General features: G+C 41.1%; 1 protein-coding gene across 1 annotated transcript in view; it reads right to left on the reverse strand.

Annotated features, from left to right (window-relative positions):
• Positions 1 to 19,699, reverse strand: part of Galntl6 (polypeptide N-acetylgalactosaminyltransferase like 6) — a 1,064,237-nt gene that overhangs the window by 156,859 nt on the left and 887,679 nt on the right. The window contains exons 6-7 of the mRNA XM_075986809.1: positions 14,156 to 14,341; positions 9,801 to 9,984 (exon numbers count right to left, since the gene is read on the reverse strand). Of these exons, the coding sequence (XP_075842924.1) occupies positions 9,801 to 9,984; positions 14,156 to 14,341 (370 nt within the window). The remainder of the gene's footprint in view (positions 1 to 9,800; positions 9,985 to 14,155; positions 14,342 to 19,699) is intronic.

Genomic DNA, 19,699 nt, shown 5'->3' on the forward strand with positions numbered 1-19,699 from the left:
TTAGACTCATCTTCTTTTTAAATAGTGTAACAGACAAGCATAATTTATCCTTAACAAAAGACAACAGAAAAAAAGGTTAAAAAATTCTAAAACCACGTGGTTAGAAATCACAATGGGAATTTCAAAGTCAATGTTGTCCCAGGAACACAGACATATTATATTGAAAGACCAGGACAAACAAAAGACAATCTTGTGAACATCAGAAAAATAACTGTGGCAAGTGTTAATTTAGGGACAGACTTTGGTAACGTTAGTCTGTGTGCTGACGGAAGGGGTGAATTAGAGCGAGCACCCAATGCAGCCTGAAATCACCACCCTTCTTGGGAGAGGGAGGAATACAAACATCAGTTTTGGAGAACCAACCTGAGCAGGGAAGAGGGATCTTTACTACTCCCTTGTGAAGGACAATTATCAGTTGTGACTCCCATGGAGAAGAGACCAGGGTATCAAAAAGGTCTCCTGAGCTGAAGGTTGGGAAGGGATCTCTCAAGAGGGGTAGGTAATTAACTCTTCTGATTTTGACTGGCGCTGTCAATGAGACAGCATTTTACTTTTCATTAAAGAAAAAATCTTCAGTGTGTTCTCCATCTAGGCTTCTGAGAAAGATTGATTTTATTCAATATTTTGATTAGATTTTGGGCACTCGAGCCATTTCTGGTTCTTTATTCTTGCTCTCTGTGAATGAGGACACCGTTTAGAAGTGTGACAGTACTTTTTTCTAAATATTTTGTCTTTTTGTGGTTGTCAAATATCGAATGAGATCTTACAAACAGATCAGAAGCTGGTATGGTTGACATTTCCCTTCATTAGCAAATAAATGAAAGATGACATTTTCAATCCATTGGCTGCAGCCTGGCTTCACAATACGGACACAGTATAGGGATGAGGCAATCTGTCTGTTCCTGCTGTTATTATTGTGAATCACTATCTAACACTAATTGGCAAAACTACTTCCCTTAATGGATGTAGCTTAGGCTTCTCTTCACAGGAGAGGAAAAAAAATATATATTGATTAACCCTAGCATTTAAAGTTTGAATGAATGAAAGCAGCCACTGATTGGACTCCTGTGGGATTATTGATTAAGCCTAAGAGCTGAAGTCTGAATGAAGGAAGACAGTAATTGGACTCTTGGCTTTTGTTTCATGTTATGAGTGTTAGCCACGTAATATTTTTTGTTTTCCATTATCCTTATTTGTCAAAGTAGAAAAAGAGTTATAATCAGTTTACTTACATAAGGTAAATAATCTCTCTCTCTCTCTCTCTCTCTCTCACACACACACACACACACACACACACACACACACACACCTCTCCTAGTTAGTAAAACCTGTCAGCTTTACACTTGCCAGAATTACCTGAGGGAGTCTCAATTAGGAAATTGTCTGATCGGACTGGCTTGTGGGCAAGTCTATGGGGCAGTTTTTAAACTGATGATTGATTCTGGACTGGGACTGAAAAAGCATGGGATAAAACAGGACTCTCTGAGCATGGTGGACAATGAGGGCTGCTGAGAAGCCAAGGACAATGGCACTGGGTTTTGATCCTACTGCATGGACTGGCTTTGTGGGAGCCTAGCCTGTTTGGATGCTCACCTTCCTAGATCTGGATGGAGGGGGGAGGTCCTTGGACTGCCCACAGGGCAGAGAACCCTGACTGCTCTTTGGACTGGAGAGGGAGAGGGAGGGAGTGGGGCGTGGGGAGTGGGGGGAGGGGAAGGGAAAAGGGAGGTGGGGAGGAGGCGGAAATTTTTAATAAAATAAAATTGATGATTGATGTAGGAGGGCCCAGTGTACTGGGCAGTGCCAGCCATAGGTAGGTGGGTCTGGGCTATAGATAAGAGCTACTTGAAGAAGCCAGGGGTAGCAAACCAGAAGCAGCTTTCCTCCTTGGTTCCTGCTCCTGACTTCCTTCAGTTATTGACTGTGACCTTCGAGGTTAAGATGAAGCAAACCCTTTCTTCCTAAAGTTGTTTTTGGCTAGCAACAGGAAAGCAAACTGAAACACACACACACTGACACTCACACATATAGAGACACACTCCGATACCCAGAGAACTCCCCGACACTCACAGACACCTCTCAGAAGTAAGAAAAAGTTTCTAAACGTTGATACTACAGAATTTTGTGATAGGAGGTTAAAGCCAAGGAAACAAAACCCAAGATAGTTAGATGTATCAATTTATTGTTATTATTATTATTATTATTTTGATGAAAAGGGAGCAAGATTTGCAAACTATTACTTGTAGATCACAGAGTAATTTGTGTGACTTGCCTGAGCAGTATGATATAAAGCAAACTTTCTTCCTTTCTTAAACTCCAAGATTTAAGGAGGCTCGATGCGAACCGGGCAGGTGACAGCAGTGTAGAGGAGAAAGAGGAGAAGGCCCCACAGCCACGTTTTCCATTCCACACAAAACATACAGTTCCACAAGTCTGAGTGGCCACTGGGAAGGGGCAATTTCATGCTTTGCTGATTTTGATTAATTTACAATAATTAATATTGGGCCAAAACTCACACAGAACGTTTGGAGTAGGAGAAATTACTTTCAAATTCTAAGTAAGTCCAAGTCGCTCCAACTCCAGGGTAGAGTGTTGAAATCAGCGTCCCATCCTGAAGTCACAAGAGTACTGAAGAAGGCTTATGTTTCATTCTGAGCACCAAGTAGCTGAGCCTCAATTGGCTGTTCTCTTCTTTTCAAGACTAAAGCGAGGCTTTCAGCCCACCAAGGAGAAGGAGACTCTTTGCTGTAGGCTGGCGAGCCTCATGGCCTTGTGAGGACAGGGTTGGCTGAATCCTTAGTCTCATTTGACCCCTACTCTGGACACAGCTGAAAATGTATTATCAACCTGTAAGCTGTAGTCCTGGAATGATGGTCTAACTCAATGTTCCAAACGGGTTTTAAAACAGGATCTGCTTATGCTCTTGGTGATGGCTAGAAAGGCCTTTGGCCCTGGAATATCCATTGAGAGGCACATTACTGTGCTTAGGGAGGTAGGTACTCTGCTGAAAATGTTGTTTTCAATGTCACTTCCACGTGATCCCTCTTTAAATAAATACTGGAGTATTGATCTTCTCCAAGAAGAAAGCACGGTTGAAATTCCTACGAAATAAAAGGCGTTGCTAATTCTGTTCTCATTCCGCTTTGCTGTATTTGCTTTATAATCCTCAGCTATCTCATCCAAAATATGCATGGGATGAATTATTTTATCATCTTGAAATAGGAATAAATAATTTAGCGATTTATATAAATGTCCTAGGCCAGTTCCTGGAGGTAATAGATGTTATTTCATCTCCACCTCCATGGTAAAACAAAAGAGAGGAGAAGAGAAATGGGAGTTACAACTTGAGACTCTAGAGGTAGCTGTTGAATTTAGTACTCAGGGCACTGAATACATGGTGTAGACTCTGGAGTCTTCATGGTTTTCTACGAGAGGCCGAATGATCACTAACAGTTCTTCTAGCTTGATGAATTTATGATTTGTAGTCTTTTTCTGATTCTCTTTGTACTGGATTATTTTTTTATCAACTTGACACAACCTAGAGACATCTGAGAAGACAGAGCCAGAGCAGAGAAAATGCCCCTATCACAGTGACAGGTATGAATGCCTGTGGGAACATTTTCTTCATTGATGATTGATGTAGAAAGGTCCGTACCACTGTGCTAAGTGTCAACCCTGGACATGTGGTTCCGAGTTGTATAAGAAAGCAGGCCGAGCAAGTCATGAGGACGAAGCCCATAAGCAGCACCCCTCCATGGCCCCTGCTTCAATTCCTGCCTTGACTTCCCTCAGTGATGTATTGTGACCTAACAGATGCACGAAGAAATAAACCAGTACTTCCCCAAGTTGCTTTTGGTTATAGCGTTTATCACAGCGATAGAAACCATACTCATCTAACTATAAATTGACCAAAATATTGTATGTGTTACCCGGTACACTCTGTCCTTCGTATAATGTTTAATATCAATTATTTCACACCCTATTCATTTTGCAAGCAGGGTCTCTCTATGTAGCCAAGGCTAGCCTTCAACTCTCAGCCTCTGCATCTGCCTTCCAAGTGCTGGATTATAGGCCTGTGCTATGTAGCTCTCATATTTCAAAGAATGTCAACAAGTTTTATAGTCTCTTCTGAGGAACAGAGGTGGATGCTGTTAGGACATTTCTAGAAGGCATTCTACTTTTCTGTGGCGAGGGAAAACAACTTCCTTTGACAGAGGTGGTATTTAATCAGTTCAAGCATGGGCTTTACTTTCCATTTGTGGTCACGGAAACAGCCCATGAAGATTCTATTCACAGTTCTTTGACCCTCGGGGAATCTATCGTATTTGAAGTGCCAAACTTGTCATGCTTGGCAGCGAGTCACAGCAAGAGCTAGGCATTTCTAGGCCAGTCTATGAACCTGTATGAACAGACTTCCAGCTTCTGTTCCTGTGTACTAAGGCGTAATAAACAATATTTGTAGTGTATGGCTTTTTCCCTTGGTATGTATACACCCTTATACGCAACTATACACATCTACGCACTTCCGTGCATGTGTGTGTGTGTGTGTGTGTGTGTGTGTGTGTGAGTAAGCAGGATTCTAGACATAGTAAGAGAAGAGAAAACATTAGCCTGGAAAAGAAGAGGCATGAGGGCTGCCTTCAGATACTGTTGATAGCTGTGGCTGAAAAAGGTTCAGACATTCTTTCCACCTCAAATAGGATAATTTCGGATCAAGGAGACAGGATTTTCTCATGCAAAGAAAAAGGTTTCAGTCAGTAAGTCCATTGGAATGGGTTGTCTTTCAAGGCAGCAACTTTCTCTTCTTGATGAGTTCAAGCAGAGGCAGGACTCTATCTGGGGTATTATCTAGTGCTTGCTTCAGCTGACAAGGAACTGGGGCAAGACTGTTTCTCCTGGTCCTTTCTAAATGCTTAGATGCTAACGTAAAGCTGAAGAGGCAAGCGGGTGGCCAGACAGTAAATGAACAGCTTCCCCTTCGTCATTAAAAGCTACAGCGGCGTCTTACATTTTGTCACACAGAGGAAGATGACTTTCCTAAGTGCTCCGCATTCAAGATGACCCAGAAATGAGGAAACCCAAAAGCCACTGATAACAAGAACCCTCTAAAAGCATTCCATTCCATTACGTAAGTTCCCAGAAAGAGTCAAGATTGTGTGTTCTTTAATCAAAGACCAAGTGTTCCTGGGTTACATCCAGTCCTACCGAGCCCATTCCTGTCCGTTCCAGCTCATTTCAGCCCAGTCCAGTTCAGTCCAATCCAATCAATTCAAATTATGACTGGATTATAGTAACTGCAACCCTAAGCATTGCACTTTCTCTTATAGGAACAACATTTTTTTTGACACTTTTTTGAGATTTTTCTTTTCAAACCAAGGAAACATTTTCTTGGTGCTCAAGCGAAGCATGAAGAACCATTTCCTTACTGTTGAGATTACTGAAGATCATGTTTCTCAGTTTAGGATGTTTGAGGATCTTGAGTTTTCTGAGTTTCGTAGCTTATTTTAAGAAATGCTATTTATGCCACACCCCAGGATCATGTATGTATTTGAACTGAAACTAAATGTTTGAAAAATCACACATTCTTATATATTAGTATAGTGTTTTAAAATTCTAGTCCAGTGTAATCTATTTCTTTAATATTACTGATCATGTCCCATTCACTCTATGAGTTTTGCAAGTAGAAAAACACAGTACTGAAAACACAAATAATGGCTAACTAAAAGAGAAAACAAATTCTATCGCCTTAGAACTTTTGATAGACTTGCTGCAGGAAGATAAGGTTTGCATATGCGTGGTGTGGAAGGTCTTGTGGCTTGCAATGAATTTCCATATTCCCCTTAAGCCCCTTTCTGCCCACCTTTCTAGTTTCTGTGCTAGTTTCTGTGCCCATCCTCCCAGAGAAAGCTACACATCCCCACAGCCCCTTGAAACATGAAAGACTCCAGAGATGTATGGATAGTCGGCATTCATGCCGGGTATCTTAGACTCTCACATCTACAGAAGCAAGCTTTAGCCTGAAGCGTGTCTGTTTATGAGCACATTCCGGTGACTGCTGCGATAATGGAAATGCTGATACGCTCGCTCCTCTGAGTGCTTGGGTAACCGCTCTTTTGTTATTAGGAAGGCAAATGCCGTTTTGAAGATCAAAGTGGACACCTCCTGGAACTTACATTTATTACAAAAGGCTAAAGTGTCTGCATTCCCAGGCATCAAAGGGACTTAACACAGAAAGACAGTAATATTCAATAGACCAGGGCAATTTCTGACAGGATAGCAAACCACCTAAGTGGTTGATAGGAATGAGTGGTAATCTCATTCTGAAACTTAGCAGTTCTGTCAGAGCCAGGGTTAAGCAAGAGTGCTTGATATTGTGATGGCCACAGTCAGGGTCAGCCTGACAGAAAATTCCACTGTCAGTGCTGGCACAGAGAATCCTACAGTTTCGCGCTTTAGAGTGCCCTTTGGAGGACGTTCGATCCCATTGTTTCTGAAAGTAGGGTCTCATTTTGCTGTCATAGTGGAAGCGATGTGAAAGGTCAATACACCGAGTGTCTATTGCACTATTTGGGATGCCATCAGAAGGATAATTCCAAGCCTTTCAGACACGGGGACCTGGATACTAACAGTTGTGCTATGGAGAGTCTCCTGTCACCTGCCATCCGAGAAATGGTCTGTGGTGTTTGCGGCTCTTCTGTCTGCAATCCTGTGTTAGTTAGTTTTTAATGTCAATTTCATACAAGGTCATCTGGAAAGAAGGAATTTTTTTAATGGCACCGTAAGCTAGGGAATATGCTGACAGAAGCAGTCTCTCTCTATTTTAAATAATTTATTTACTTTTATTTTATATGCATAAGTGTTTTGCCTGCAAGTTTTCCTGTATGAGGGCATCAGACCCCCCTGGAACCAGAGTTATAGACAGCTATGAGCTGCGATGTGGGCTCTGGGAATTGAATTCGGGTTCTCTGGAAGAGCAGCCAGTGCTCTTAACCCCCTGAGCCATCTATCCAGCCGTGTAAGGAATCTTAATCATGAAAACATTTCTACATGATTAACCGATTGGCACATCTGTAGGGCATTTTCTTGATTAATGACTAATGCAGGAGGGCCCAGCCCCTTGTGGGTGGTGCCAACCCTAGACAGGTGGAAAAAAGCAGGTTCAATCCATGTGGAGCAAACCAGTAAGCAGCTGGCCTAGAGTTTCTAATGCTTGATGAAACACCTTGACCCAGAGCAAATTGGGGAGGAAAAGGTTTGTTTGGTTTACACTTCCACATCGTAGTTGACCATAGAAAGATGTTGGGGCAGGAATTCAAACACAGCAGGAACCTGGAGACAGTACTTAAGGTGGAGATCTTTTAGGAGCATTGCTTACTAGCTTGCTCCTCATGACTTGCTCTGCCTGGTTTCTTAGGGAATCCAGGATGACTCACCCATTGCTATAAACCGGTGTGAGAGAGACCCTGGGGGGTTAGGGGGCCACACGGTGAAAGACAGACACGCCATGCAGGCAGAGCTTATGTGGGAGTTTTATTGAGATAAAGGAAATGGGGGAAGAAGAGAAAAAGAGAATACAGAGAGAAAGAAGAGGAGGAAGAGGCAGGGACCAGTGTAGAAGAGCAGTGGGGAAAAGAGAGAGGGAATGGGCGGAGCTTTTCTCTTAAAGGGACCTTTTGTATCTGCATACATAATGACTTAGCAGCCATTGGACCCTGGGCTGCCCAGGGTACTGCCTGGGTTCATCCTGCCAGGTGATAGGAGTCAGCATAATGCCTGAATCCTAACACCCATGGTGGTACCACTCACAATGAATGTGCTGAGCCCTCCCACATCAATCACTAACTAAGAAAATGCTCTATTGGCTTAAGTACAGCCCAACTTTAAGAAGGCTTTTTTTTTTAAAAAAAAAATCATATGTGTTTTTTTCTCTCAAAAGTCTATAGCTTGTATCAATTTGATATAAACCTATCCAGCAGAGTAGCACACCTCCATGACCTCAGAAACACTTCCTGTCTCCAGGTTCCTGCCTTGAGTTCTTGCCCCGAGTCACCTGCATGCTAGACTATAAGCTGTAAGATGAAATAAACACCTTTCCTCTCCAATTTGCTTTTGGCCATGAGATTTCATCATAACAATAGAAACCCCAACTAAGACCTAGCCTCTCCCTCCACTTTAAAAAAAATTCAATAAGTTTTTAACTTTTCATTTTTATCTTATTTATCTTTACTTATCAAACTAGGAAATTGATAAATAAAAATTTTCTGCGTTTGTGACTTATGATATGCTTTGACATACACGTGTGCACCTGAGAAAAGGTTTAAATCAAGCTTGTTAAGTTATGTACTAACTCATCACTTACCTATCCTACTTTAAGAGCCTTTGACAAAGCTTCGCGATGGCCACCCTCAGGGAGATCTGAGAAGCCCTTCTCTGCTGGGTCTGCTTCTGATGTTCGTAAGAAAGTCCTTCAAATAGATCCCTATACATTTTTATAGCAGTTCTGAATATTCATGAACTTTGGTCAAAGCATATGGGAGAGCAATAAAGGCCCTTCATTATTCTTTCCAAACACTTTCCAGTAATCTGAGAGGTTGAAATCCCAACTCCAGAAGAGCTGCATAGTTAATGACCGTGTTTCGTTTTACAAGAGATGGCTTTTCTCCTTTTCTCCTACTTTATCTAGTGATTGACTTCTCAAATCCTCTTCACTCTTCCAGGATGTCATCTTTGCAGAGACTTGAATTGGAGGAAACGTTTTCCTGGGGATTGCTAAATGTTTATTAGGATTCAAATGGTCAGTGTCACCAAAGTTGCACTAGTCCTTGGTAACTTTCCTACTGCAAACTTTTATGGCTTCTATTATTGATGAAAAGACAGCATCGATTTTAAGGCATCTTAAATGGATTCCTACAGAGTGGGAAAAGCTGTGACCACAGATATTTGTCACATACTAAAAAAAAACATACAAGAGTTTTAAAATGATAAAGATTTTAGTGCTCAAGGGGTGTAGACTGGAATAGCTGTAATACACACTGGAAATCTCTGTGCTAACTACTGGACCATTTCACTGGTCACCTCTAATCGTACTGGTAGTTGTTCAACTAAGCCTTCCTGCATCTTTTTCTTGGAATGTACAATTCTCAAGTCCACAATTAGCATCGCCAGGCTTCAGTGCCACAGAAATCAGTCAATGGGTTATTGTAAGTTCATCTCTTTACAAGTACTTAAATTAGGAACAAGGTAATTGATTATTTACTTTGGGTTTGTTTTTAATGGAATTATCCCATTTTAAACTATGGAAATACGTACTTGGGAGGACTGTCTTTCATCAAAAGTGAACCATTTTAAACAGGGTATAGAATATAGATGCAAGCTCTGATTCCTACCTCTGCACTAATTCTCAATAAAAGAAGAACAAACGGTCAGTTTGAACAGTCTTTTAGGGAAAGCAGAAAGCATAAAGATCCTGAAAATCAGAAGAAAAAATCTTAAAGTGGAGCATGCAGTCTCTTTGTAATTTTTTTAAGGATATGTGTTTCTGGCTCTTTTCATCAACACACACCTTTCCTTATGCTTAGCAACATTTAAGATGGTGATCCCTGTATTTAGCATAGCATGTAATTTTAATCTACTATAGCTTACAGGTCTGACCTTTCTATGGTGTTTTGCATATTGTTACCACCTGTTTTATTACATTGCATCAGAGATAATTGTCCTCATGGGTCCTGAGTTTGACACACTAGAAACATCACCTGTCACCAGCCCTCTCTCCCTTCCCCCCTCTCTCAGCTGCTACTCACTCAAAAGGGTCGCTGGGATCAGCCCTTTGGAGCTCTGGAGGGATGGGGATTCTTTTGTAGTACATCTCCCAGTCGAAGGCTCCTCGCATGGCATCCCCAGCTTGTGCCTCATACCCAAAGTGATTGTGGTCGATGACATCGATCATGGGACACACGATGGTTTTGTGGTTTAGTGCAATTTGGTCTGAAAAATGAAAGCACAAAATAGGAAATGACATGCCTGCCTAGGTCATCTGTCATTTTCCAGCAAAGAGAAGCCCACATCTCCTTTTAATGCATAACACTCGCAGCCTTGGCGTCTCCTTGTCGTCATTAGAGCCCTTTGCAGGAATCTCCGAACGCTGGGCTTAACATGATGGGACAGTGATTAGGTACAATTAGAGTTGTTATATTTCCGTTTGAGAAAGTTATGTCCCGGAGAGACTTGCAGAAGTCCATTTAGCTCGACTCTGTCACATTTTTGCTCTGACCTGTCCCCAATCTGTCATTTTAACGCGCCTCCAACATGCACAGAGGATAAACAGTGCTCGTGTTCCTCCAAGCATACAGCTAAAGCCTGCTGAGAAAATACTGGCCTGCTTTCTGAAGCTTCCACAATGTAAATATTTTAACTTCATGGTTTTTATAGCAACTAATCATAAAACAGTCATGATGGCCGTTCCCCCATAATGCCAACCAATCATATATAAAATTCCTTGCTGTCACATATGACAGAGAATTTTGTTGAGCTGCTGTTCTTTGAGACGGACTCTATTTATCAGTACTGTACACATTTTATCTTTCTTCCATGCAATTAAAAGACATCATTAGATGACGCGGTACTATTGCTATGATACTGTTGGTAAACCCACAAAAGATTCCAGGATGATGTATACTCATTCTCTTTCCAATACTCCCACTATCCATGACAACTGACTGTTTGATGTGGGATTCCCCTCTGTATGCTGTGATTACCATTAGTGAATAAAGAAACTGCTTTGGACCTATAGCAGGGCAGAACTTAGTTAGGTGGGGAAAACTAAGCTGAATGCTGGGAGAAAGGAGATGGAGTCAGGGAGAAGCCATGTAGCCCTGATGGAGCCAGATAGAACTTTACCCTGTAGGCCACAGCCACATGGCAATACATAGATTAATAGATATGGGTTAAATTAAGACATAAGAGTTAGCCAATAAGAAGATAGAGCTAATGGGCCTAGCAGTGACTTAATTAATATAGTTTCTGTGTGATTATTTTATGGTTGAGCAGTCAGGAAACAAACAAGCAGCCTTCCTCCCCCTACAAGTGTTGTCATCTTGTTCATATACAGCGACACTGAGCTCAGCGAAGTCAAACAACTTATCACGGGCTACTTCAGCTTTGATGGACAATAATCAGGACACAGCCCCTGCTTCAATCTCGGGTTCCAAAACCTGCCATTCTAGGCTGTTAGAGCACCTCATCTAGCAGGCAGGTGGTTTTTCTCTTCTTTCCAGTTCTAGCAATCTTGTTTTCTATACAGATATTTTTATTGTGATAGAGCTAACAGGCCTGCAAGAAATTGGCATTTGTTTATTTCGGTGCATGCAAAATAGCAATATGTGAAGTATCTTTTTGCCCCCTCTCAAGAACATGTGTTTAATCAATTTATTACAACACCGCTCTCTGACGGGCAGGATGTTTAAGTATGAGCACCTGCTCTCTCGTTATTTGGAAGACCTTTGGGTGTAGCAGGTGACATTTAACAAAGGATATCATTTAGAAATCTGATGGGAGTTGGTTATTTCTGTGTAATTTTTATCTCTCTCAGAGGCCCCGAAGCTAATGTAACGTGCGTGAGAGATCAGCGTTTTACAGTGAGGCAATTCACCATGTGCATTGGAAGTTCCTACTCAGCGTAGAGCAGGAAGCAAAAGATTTGCGTGGCCATCACAGCAGGTGACATTTTTTATCACACTGATGATAAAACAGAGTGTGGAGAGAAACAAAAATTCCATGGGGCATTTCCCTTGCAAGTACACATGCTCATTCATTCATTCATTCATTCAGTTACGAAAATCATTTACTGTATTTACTGAGTGAAAACAATGAGTCAATAATTTTTCTAGGTTTTCAAGCTACTGTAGAGAATAATACCACAAATACCACCATATACAGGAATGGGACAAAAAGTTATAAAATGTAATAAATAACTAAATTCTATGGTGTTTTACAAGAAAAAGAAGACAGAAAGAACAGTGCTTAAGAGGTAGAGAATGCTGGAGAATGGAAAAGGAGATTGTTTTAGACACCACCACAACCCCAGGGATCCTCAGAGAGCCTGGGGATCATATTTCTCTTATTGCCAGCTAGTTAGCAGGTGCACTGTTTCAAGGTAACCACCACCAAGCGCTCTCTCAGCATCCATTTTCTCCAAGGCAAGCCTTATTGTGGGTTTTAGTTTTATCTAAGTGGCATTTTCCCCAGAGGATGGCAGAGACCGTCAGCGTAAGGTTGGAAACATTTCGTCGATCGCCTCTGCAGCTCTAGCGTTACGGTCTCAGTGACTTTCTTCCATCAAATTCAGAACCAGCTTGATTTACAGGTTCCTTGACCAACAAGGAGTCCCAAGGTGATCCAAAGAGAATGAGTCTGTTAAATTAACTGTCAACGTTTCCTTCAAATTTCCTTTCAGCTCTCATCCAGCTGTGCGCGCTTGGGGTGAAAGCCGCATGACTAATTTTTCATCCAAGGCTGGTGCCTACATTTCAATTTCCAGGGATCAAACAAACAGACTCAATAGGAAATTGAAATTCAGGTATAATCCCCAAGGTGAAAAATGAACCAAGGAACAGCGATGTGGCTCCGCCTGTTTCTTCATTTTGGATGATGTATCAAGATACTGATAGAGGAAAATAAAAAGAGATAGCATCCCGGGCTTGAAGCGTTTCTTATCCACCAGGCCCACAGGAAATGAAAGGTTTTAATGAGAAAGAGTGGGTTGTGGCTGTCTCTTATGCCCCTTTCCCTATCCCTCCCCTTCCCTGTGATTCATAGAGAATGATCAGAGGACTTATCATTGGCATTTAGGGATTGCTTTGGCTCAGACAGAAGTCCAGCCTTTGGTTCTCGTGCTAGAGTATTCAACAGCATGCAGGTCAAATTCAGTTTGAGGAACTCTTGCCGTTGCTAATGAGATTCTAAATGTCTGTGTCCTTGGACAGAGCACACTTAATTAAAGGCTCAGGGGAGTCTCTGGCTGATATGGTCCTGGGATCCTATTGACTGAGAAAGCTAGGCTGGCCTCTGGGCAGAGGCATATGGACCTGGTGATTTGGGAGAGGGTGTTACTTTTTTACATCCTGTATGTTTGTCACTGAGGCCCCTTCTCTTGTTTTTTTTCTTTTTTTCTTTTTTTTTTTTTTTTTTGCTGGTTTAGCTTGGCTAGTTGAAGCTGAAATCCCACGTCATAGTCACTAACAGAGCATTCTTTCTGAGGTGGTGGCGGTGAGGGCCGCTGTCACTGGCTTTATTTATAAACCAGGGATGCAGTTACAATACAAGTTGCCTTGGAGAAATCTAAGAGAACAAGAAAGGAGGGCAATATATACACACTAAGAATTTTCTAGAAGGAATTTCTTTAGGTATGCAATTTCTTTCCTGGGTGCAATGGGGGTTTTCTACCTGGCTTCCTTGTAAACTAACAAGATAACAATACTGAGGCTTGGAATGCGTCCCATCCCAGGTGGAGTTTCTATCCGCAGTGATGTCCAGTTTGTTTGTTTTGCTAGTGGTTCAGTGCGCTGTGACACGGCATGGTTTGCTGCCTTCACTCTGGTAGCTGTAACTGATCAATTAAGACTCGTCACAGGGACAGCAGCTCAGTGTTTGAGGGGCTCTGTGTGAATTCAGAGGATTATGTATTGAAGGATGTAGGATAGCACCAGGAAGAAAAACAAAAAGGCAGCGGCATTACACATCTTAAAAAATGGCAAATCACTTAGATTCTCATATCCTGGGGCTGAATAATTTTCCTCCTTTCTTAACCATCTTGTGATAAAACTGGGTATATGTACATGGATAAGTGTCTTTTGATCTTATTCTAATTGTAGAATGACTGAAAAATAGTTTGAAGCTATTTTTTTTTTTTACTTTAGTGTTTACCCAATAAACCCAACTGCAACCTTAAGTTAGATTGCTGCTGGTCCTATCTGAAATGCTATTTAATGTAGTTATACCTATTTGTCATCCACAGTGATGAAGATACAACTCAAACTCAAGCCTTTGCTGACTGCAACATTTATGGAAGAAACCTCACACTCTGTTATCAGGGCACAGTTGCCAGCTTCCCTGGTCCAGCGTGCTACTTGGTGAGAAATTGGTGACACAGTATACTCACTGAGGAGCGGGGGCAGCCAGTTCACATTGACCTCACAGTGGGAGTCCAGGAAGGTCAGCACCTCGCCTCTGGCCACAGAAGCTCCCAGGAGTCGGGTCCGGATGAGTCCTTCCCTTTTCTTGGTGCGAACAATTCTCACTTTGGAAAACCGAGCCATGTAATCTTCTAACTTCTCCTTCAAGTGTTCTAGGGGGGAAAACACGCAGGAGAAAGGCCAAACGTTAGTCACAGCGGACTCCTTCGCGGTTGCTCTGCATCGAGCATATGTGAATGGCGAACCCAAGTGGAACAATCTCGCAGCCTGTGTTTCTGCTCCCTTCATCTGGAGGAAGGTACTAATAAGATTTTACGCTTAGGGGTTTCTGTATTTTTATTTCCTCCAAAGCTTCATAAACCACAAACGTTGCCCTTTGAATTCCGTGGACGGCAGTGGTACACCAGAGCTCAGTCACGCAGCTAATGTTGGCCAGTGGCCACCATGTTAATCCTGACCAGGATGCCAAGATGGGCATAGGCCTTCTAGGTCCTGCTGTGCAAAGTCAGACGAACATCCTGGCATATGGGCTCTTCCCGACAAGAGGGCTCTTTTACTGCAAAGTTTTGCCTGGTATTTTGTGTGCTGATAATGGTGCATGTAAAATAAGAAGGGAAAAAAAAATCTGTCAAATCAGTAAGAACCACACAGCTTCCCGCTCTGCAAGGAAATAGAAAACTGAGAAAGAAGTCCAGTTCTGGTTTCTAATCTGAACTGGAAATGTGACACACTTGGTATTGAAATAGATGACAAAAGGAAACCCTATTCTGTCATCTCGAATGTTGCTGTCTAAGATTCGGAAATCATTTGCACTCCTTAAAACTGGCAATGTTTCTTTGCTGATTAAAAGCAAACTGTGGGAACAAAATGAGTTAAAAAACCGCGATTTACATGATAAAGTATTTTCTATTGACTTTAAAATTGTATCAGTCTCTCAGTTCTTCTAAAGCAAAATGATGTATTTGGTGACTTTTTGTATGACATAGACTTAGATGTTTTTTATTCCCTGATGCTCCTAGTACATGTATAAGATACCGTGCTGGCTAAGTTTTTATCTATCTATCTATCTATCTATCTATCTATCTATCTATCTATCTATCTATCTATCATTTATTTAAGATTTCTGCCTCCTCCCCGCCACCGCCTCCCATTTCCCTCCCCCTCCTCCAATGAACTCCCTCTCCCTCATCAGCCCAAAGAGCAGTCAGGGTTCCCTGCCCTGTGGGAAGTTCAAGGACTTCCTTCCAGGTCTAGTAAGGTGAGCATCCAAACAGCCTAGGCTCCCACAAAGCCAGTACAAGCAGTAGGATCAAAACCCAGTGCCATTGTTCTTGAGTTCTCAGTAGTCCTCATGGTCCGCTATGTTCAGCGAGTCCGGTTTTATCCCATACTTTTTCAAGTTTTATGTGAACTTGACAAAAGCTAAAGTCATCTGAGAAGAAGGAGCCTCAATTAAGAAAGTGCCTCCATGTGACTGAACTGTAGGCAAGCTGGTAGAGGACTTAAATAGTGACTGATGGGGGAGGGCCCAGCCCATTGTGAGTGGTGCCACCACTGGGCCGTGGTCCTGGGTTCTATAAGAAAGCAGGCTTTGTAAGCCATGGAGAGCAAGCCAGTAAGCAGCACCTGTCTATGTCCTCTGCATCAGCTTCTGTCACCAGGTTCCTGCCCTGCCTGAGTTCCTGTCTTCACTGCTTTTGATGATGATCTGTTATATGAAACTGTGAGTGAAATAAACCCTTTGCTCCACAAGCTGCTTTTGGTCACCATGTTTCCTCACATCAAAGAAACCCCAGCTAAGACAGATAGTCTGAGGGTTTTCCTGGGTTTTCTGATGTGTGTAGCTTAATAGTTGCCAATCTCATGGTTTAGAATGCAGTATGCTATTATTTGTTCTGTTTTGAACTTTCTGTCTTTTTCTGTGTGTCTCTAATCAGAGTGAATATTCCAGAGACAGAAACAACATGAAAAGCCAAGACCTACACAAATCACCAATCTAGTAATAATGACAGGTAATGAAAATTTCCTGGAAGAAGGTCCAGAAAAATGATCATAGTATGTTCAAGCAACTCAAAGAAGGCATACACATATTCCATAGATCAAAGCAAAGAGATGAATGAGAAAGTTAATACAAGATATGAAAATAAAACCCAGTAAAGAGACCTACTGATGAAAACCAAGCTAACATGATGTTGGACATGAAAAGATCCATCAGCTGAATAAAAACCTCACTGGAAAGTCCCCCGTGCTTATAGATTTGTGGGATTAATAATTCCCAAATGATTCTGCACAGGATTTGAAAAACAAAACAAAAATCTCTAAATTTATATAAAAACACAGAAGATCAGGGTGGCTAAAACAATCCTGAACAAAACAAAACAAAGCAAAAATGGCCCCAGTGGGTAGTTCAAGACCCATGACTTACAGATATGGATCTGGCTCAATTTACTGGGTCACAGAACTAAATTAAAAGTTGTGAAGGTAGAATAGGAACTTGAAGAGATGAGAAGAGGTTGCTAGGGGTGGGAGGGAGGAAAAAGAGGACAGAGGGTGAGAGTAACCAGAATGCATTATATAGGCATCTATAAAATCTTCATATAAAATTATTATTATTAATAAGATAATAATAAAAATGATGAACTGCTTGTGTAGGAATCCAGCTGTACACACCCGTATCCTTCTCAATATAACTTGGGGGATGGGAGGCTCAAGATAGTCTTTCTGTTCCTTATATTGCTCGTTACATGTAATGAAATCCATTGTCTCAGGCCCTGGAATATCCTGACCTTCGCCTATATCCACTAAACAGTGGGAAGATCTATGAATCTGCAAACTTCAGATTTCTACATAGAGTCGTGAAGGCTGCTCAACTACAGACTGCTGAACACTGTACGTGGCAGTCCTGAAGCACGTGGAATCTGACCAACCACAGAGAACTTTACAGGAAGCAAATGTGTAATTTCCTGTAGTCAATAAATTCATACCGTACAACCTAGCCTTCCTTTTACTAGCCTCACATCTGTTTCTGTTGAAGCAAGCTGTTAAATAGCCCAGGCTGGCCCTGACTTCCATCCATGATGGACTATAAACTATATTGTGAAAGTTTTCTTTCATAAGTTCCTTTTGATTATGACATTATATCACAGCAATAGAAACCTAACTAAGACAGAGCACACACTCTTACAATGGGGTTTGCAGAAGGGAATGAAGTAGATTGTCACCTTACACAATAATAGTTTGGCATATTGAGAAGAGAGTAAACTGATTTTATAAAATACACAGCATGTCTATAATGTGCATTTATTTCAGTTCATTTATTACTAATCTGACTTGTGTATTCATTACTTACTGCAACTCTTGATGAGGTACTGCTCACAGCACATCACGGTAGCATTTAAGTATTATTTTCCTTTTTCACCAAACATTCTCAAGAGCTATTTAAAAATGAGTTTTGTCTGTAATGACAAATATTTCTCCTATAATTCACACTTGCATTTATAATGTTCCTCATGCTTTTATATGAAAATAAAGAAACCTTAGCATAATTTTTAGCTTAGAATTGCTCTGTTTAAATTAACCTGCAGTGTGAACTTTTCATTTCCTTGAGATAGCGTATTTGTGTAATTTATTTGGGTGTTGTAATTGTTGCCTCAAAAAAGGGAACAGCTGTAAGTTGAAAATGGGTAAGCTACAGAAATTTTCTTCATGAAGCACTGTCTATAGGTATTACGAGCTTGGGTATGATTCATGCATCTTCATGCAATAAAAACATATTTTCTTTTTTTAACAACTTGGTTCTCTTGCTACATTTGAATCACTCTCCTTATTGCAATACCATAGGCAAATAGTTTACAGATGTCCTTTGTAGTTCTAGTTCCAAATTCCAATATCTTAAAATGAGCAGGACAAAGTCAGGGGTTTACTGTCATACTATTTGACCTTGAGAAACTTAAGAATTAGGCCAAATATGTAAGCACTAGAAAGCATCTTCGATTCTGTTTTAAATTATTTTGTGTTTGGGTGTTTTGCCTGTTTTTGGGTGTATGTCTGTGTACCATATGGATGCAGTACCTGCAGAGGCCAGAAGAGGGCATCAGATACCTTGTGTTGTGAGCTACCTGTGCCTGCAAGGGATCAAACCTGGGTCCCTGGAAGAGCAGGCATATTCTTAACAGTGGGGCCATCAGTCCACCTCAGACTAGAAATCATTTTAATTGTACAAAACTATAACACATAGCACAGTTTTTAAAAAGGTTTTAGTTATTTATGTGTGTGTATGCTTGTGTTTTGTGTGTGTTTGCATGAGTGCCTGCACACTTGGGTGTCTGGGTACCTGTGGAGGACAAAAGGGACTATCAGAGCCTTGAGCTGGAGATGCAATGTTTGGGAGTCACCTGACTTATGTGCTCAGACCAGAACTCCAGGCCCATGATTGAGCAGTGAGTGTTCGTAACCACTGAGAGCTCTCTCCACCCTAACGTAGTCTTTCAATTTAAAAGAGAAAGAAACCTGATGCAATATGACATCTGAGTAACCAATGTTGGTGTGGAGGGATAGACACACATTCCTGTGCATGGCCTTTTAATTTCTCCTATTCTAGTTAAAATTGTGAGCACACACAGCCAAGTTTACCAGCTTAATAATTTCAAGGGCAGTGTTCACATTCTTGTGGAATTCATCTTTGGAAGATTTTTTCTATCTAACTTTTCAGTAAAACAGTAACTGACGATGTATCTCCCCTCCCCATCCTTAGGAAACCACTATTTTATTTTCTGTTTTATATGTTTGACTATTATAGATTGCTAATAAATAGAATCATAAGGTACTTGCTTTTTGATGACTGTCTTGTTTAATTCAGTATAATTTTTAATTCAGTATAATTTTCTCAGTGTTCACCAATACAGTAGTATGTGTGTTATAATTCCTCTGTCTTTATATAATATGAGAAGTATAATATTTAACAGATATATAATATATAGTATAATATTTAATATATTTTTTGCCACATATACTATATATTTTATGCCACATATAGTATATATATAATTTATATTATATTATGTCCTATGTTAGGAATTAAGAACCCAGGGCATTCTGAATGCCGTGTAAGTGCTCCACTCCATTCCCAGAATCTCCTTACTTTACTACTCTTTACAGGAATAAATGCTATTTAATAATATTTGTAATCCATCTTTTGATCATCCACTCATCAGTTGGTGAACATTTGAATGACCTGTACCTCTGTCCTCTGTAGATGAGGTAGCTAAGGAAGTGGAAGAGCTGGACCACACACAACTCTGTATGAGGGCTGTGACAATCCACCATTGCTACATTTCCATGGTAACTGCACCACTTCCAATCACCACCAGCGTGCAAAGGAAACCACTCAGCCTAACATCCAGATGACTCTTTGTAAGATGTGAACGAAGCATCTAGAAAAACCAACCCTCCAAGTAACAGTTATTCTGTAAATAAAGTGAGTGTTGGCAACTAAAATACTTTCAGTATAG

The sequence above is a fragment of the Microtus pennsylvanicus genome, chromosome 9 (assembly GCF_037038515.1).
Source record: "Microtus pennsylvanicus isolate mMicPen1 chromosome 9, mMicPen1.hap1, whole genome shotgun sequence".
In the NCBI taxonomy this organism is placed as follows: Eukaryota; Metazoa; Chordata; class Mammalia; order Rodentia; family Cricetidae; genus Microtus; species Microtus pennsylvanicus.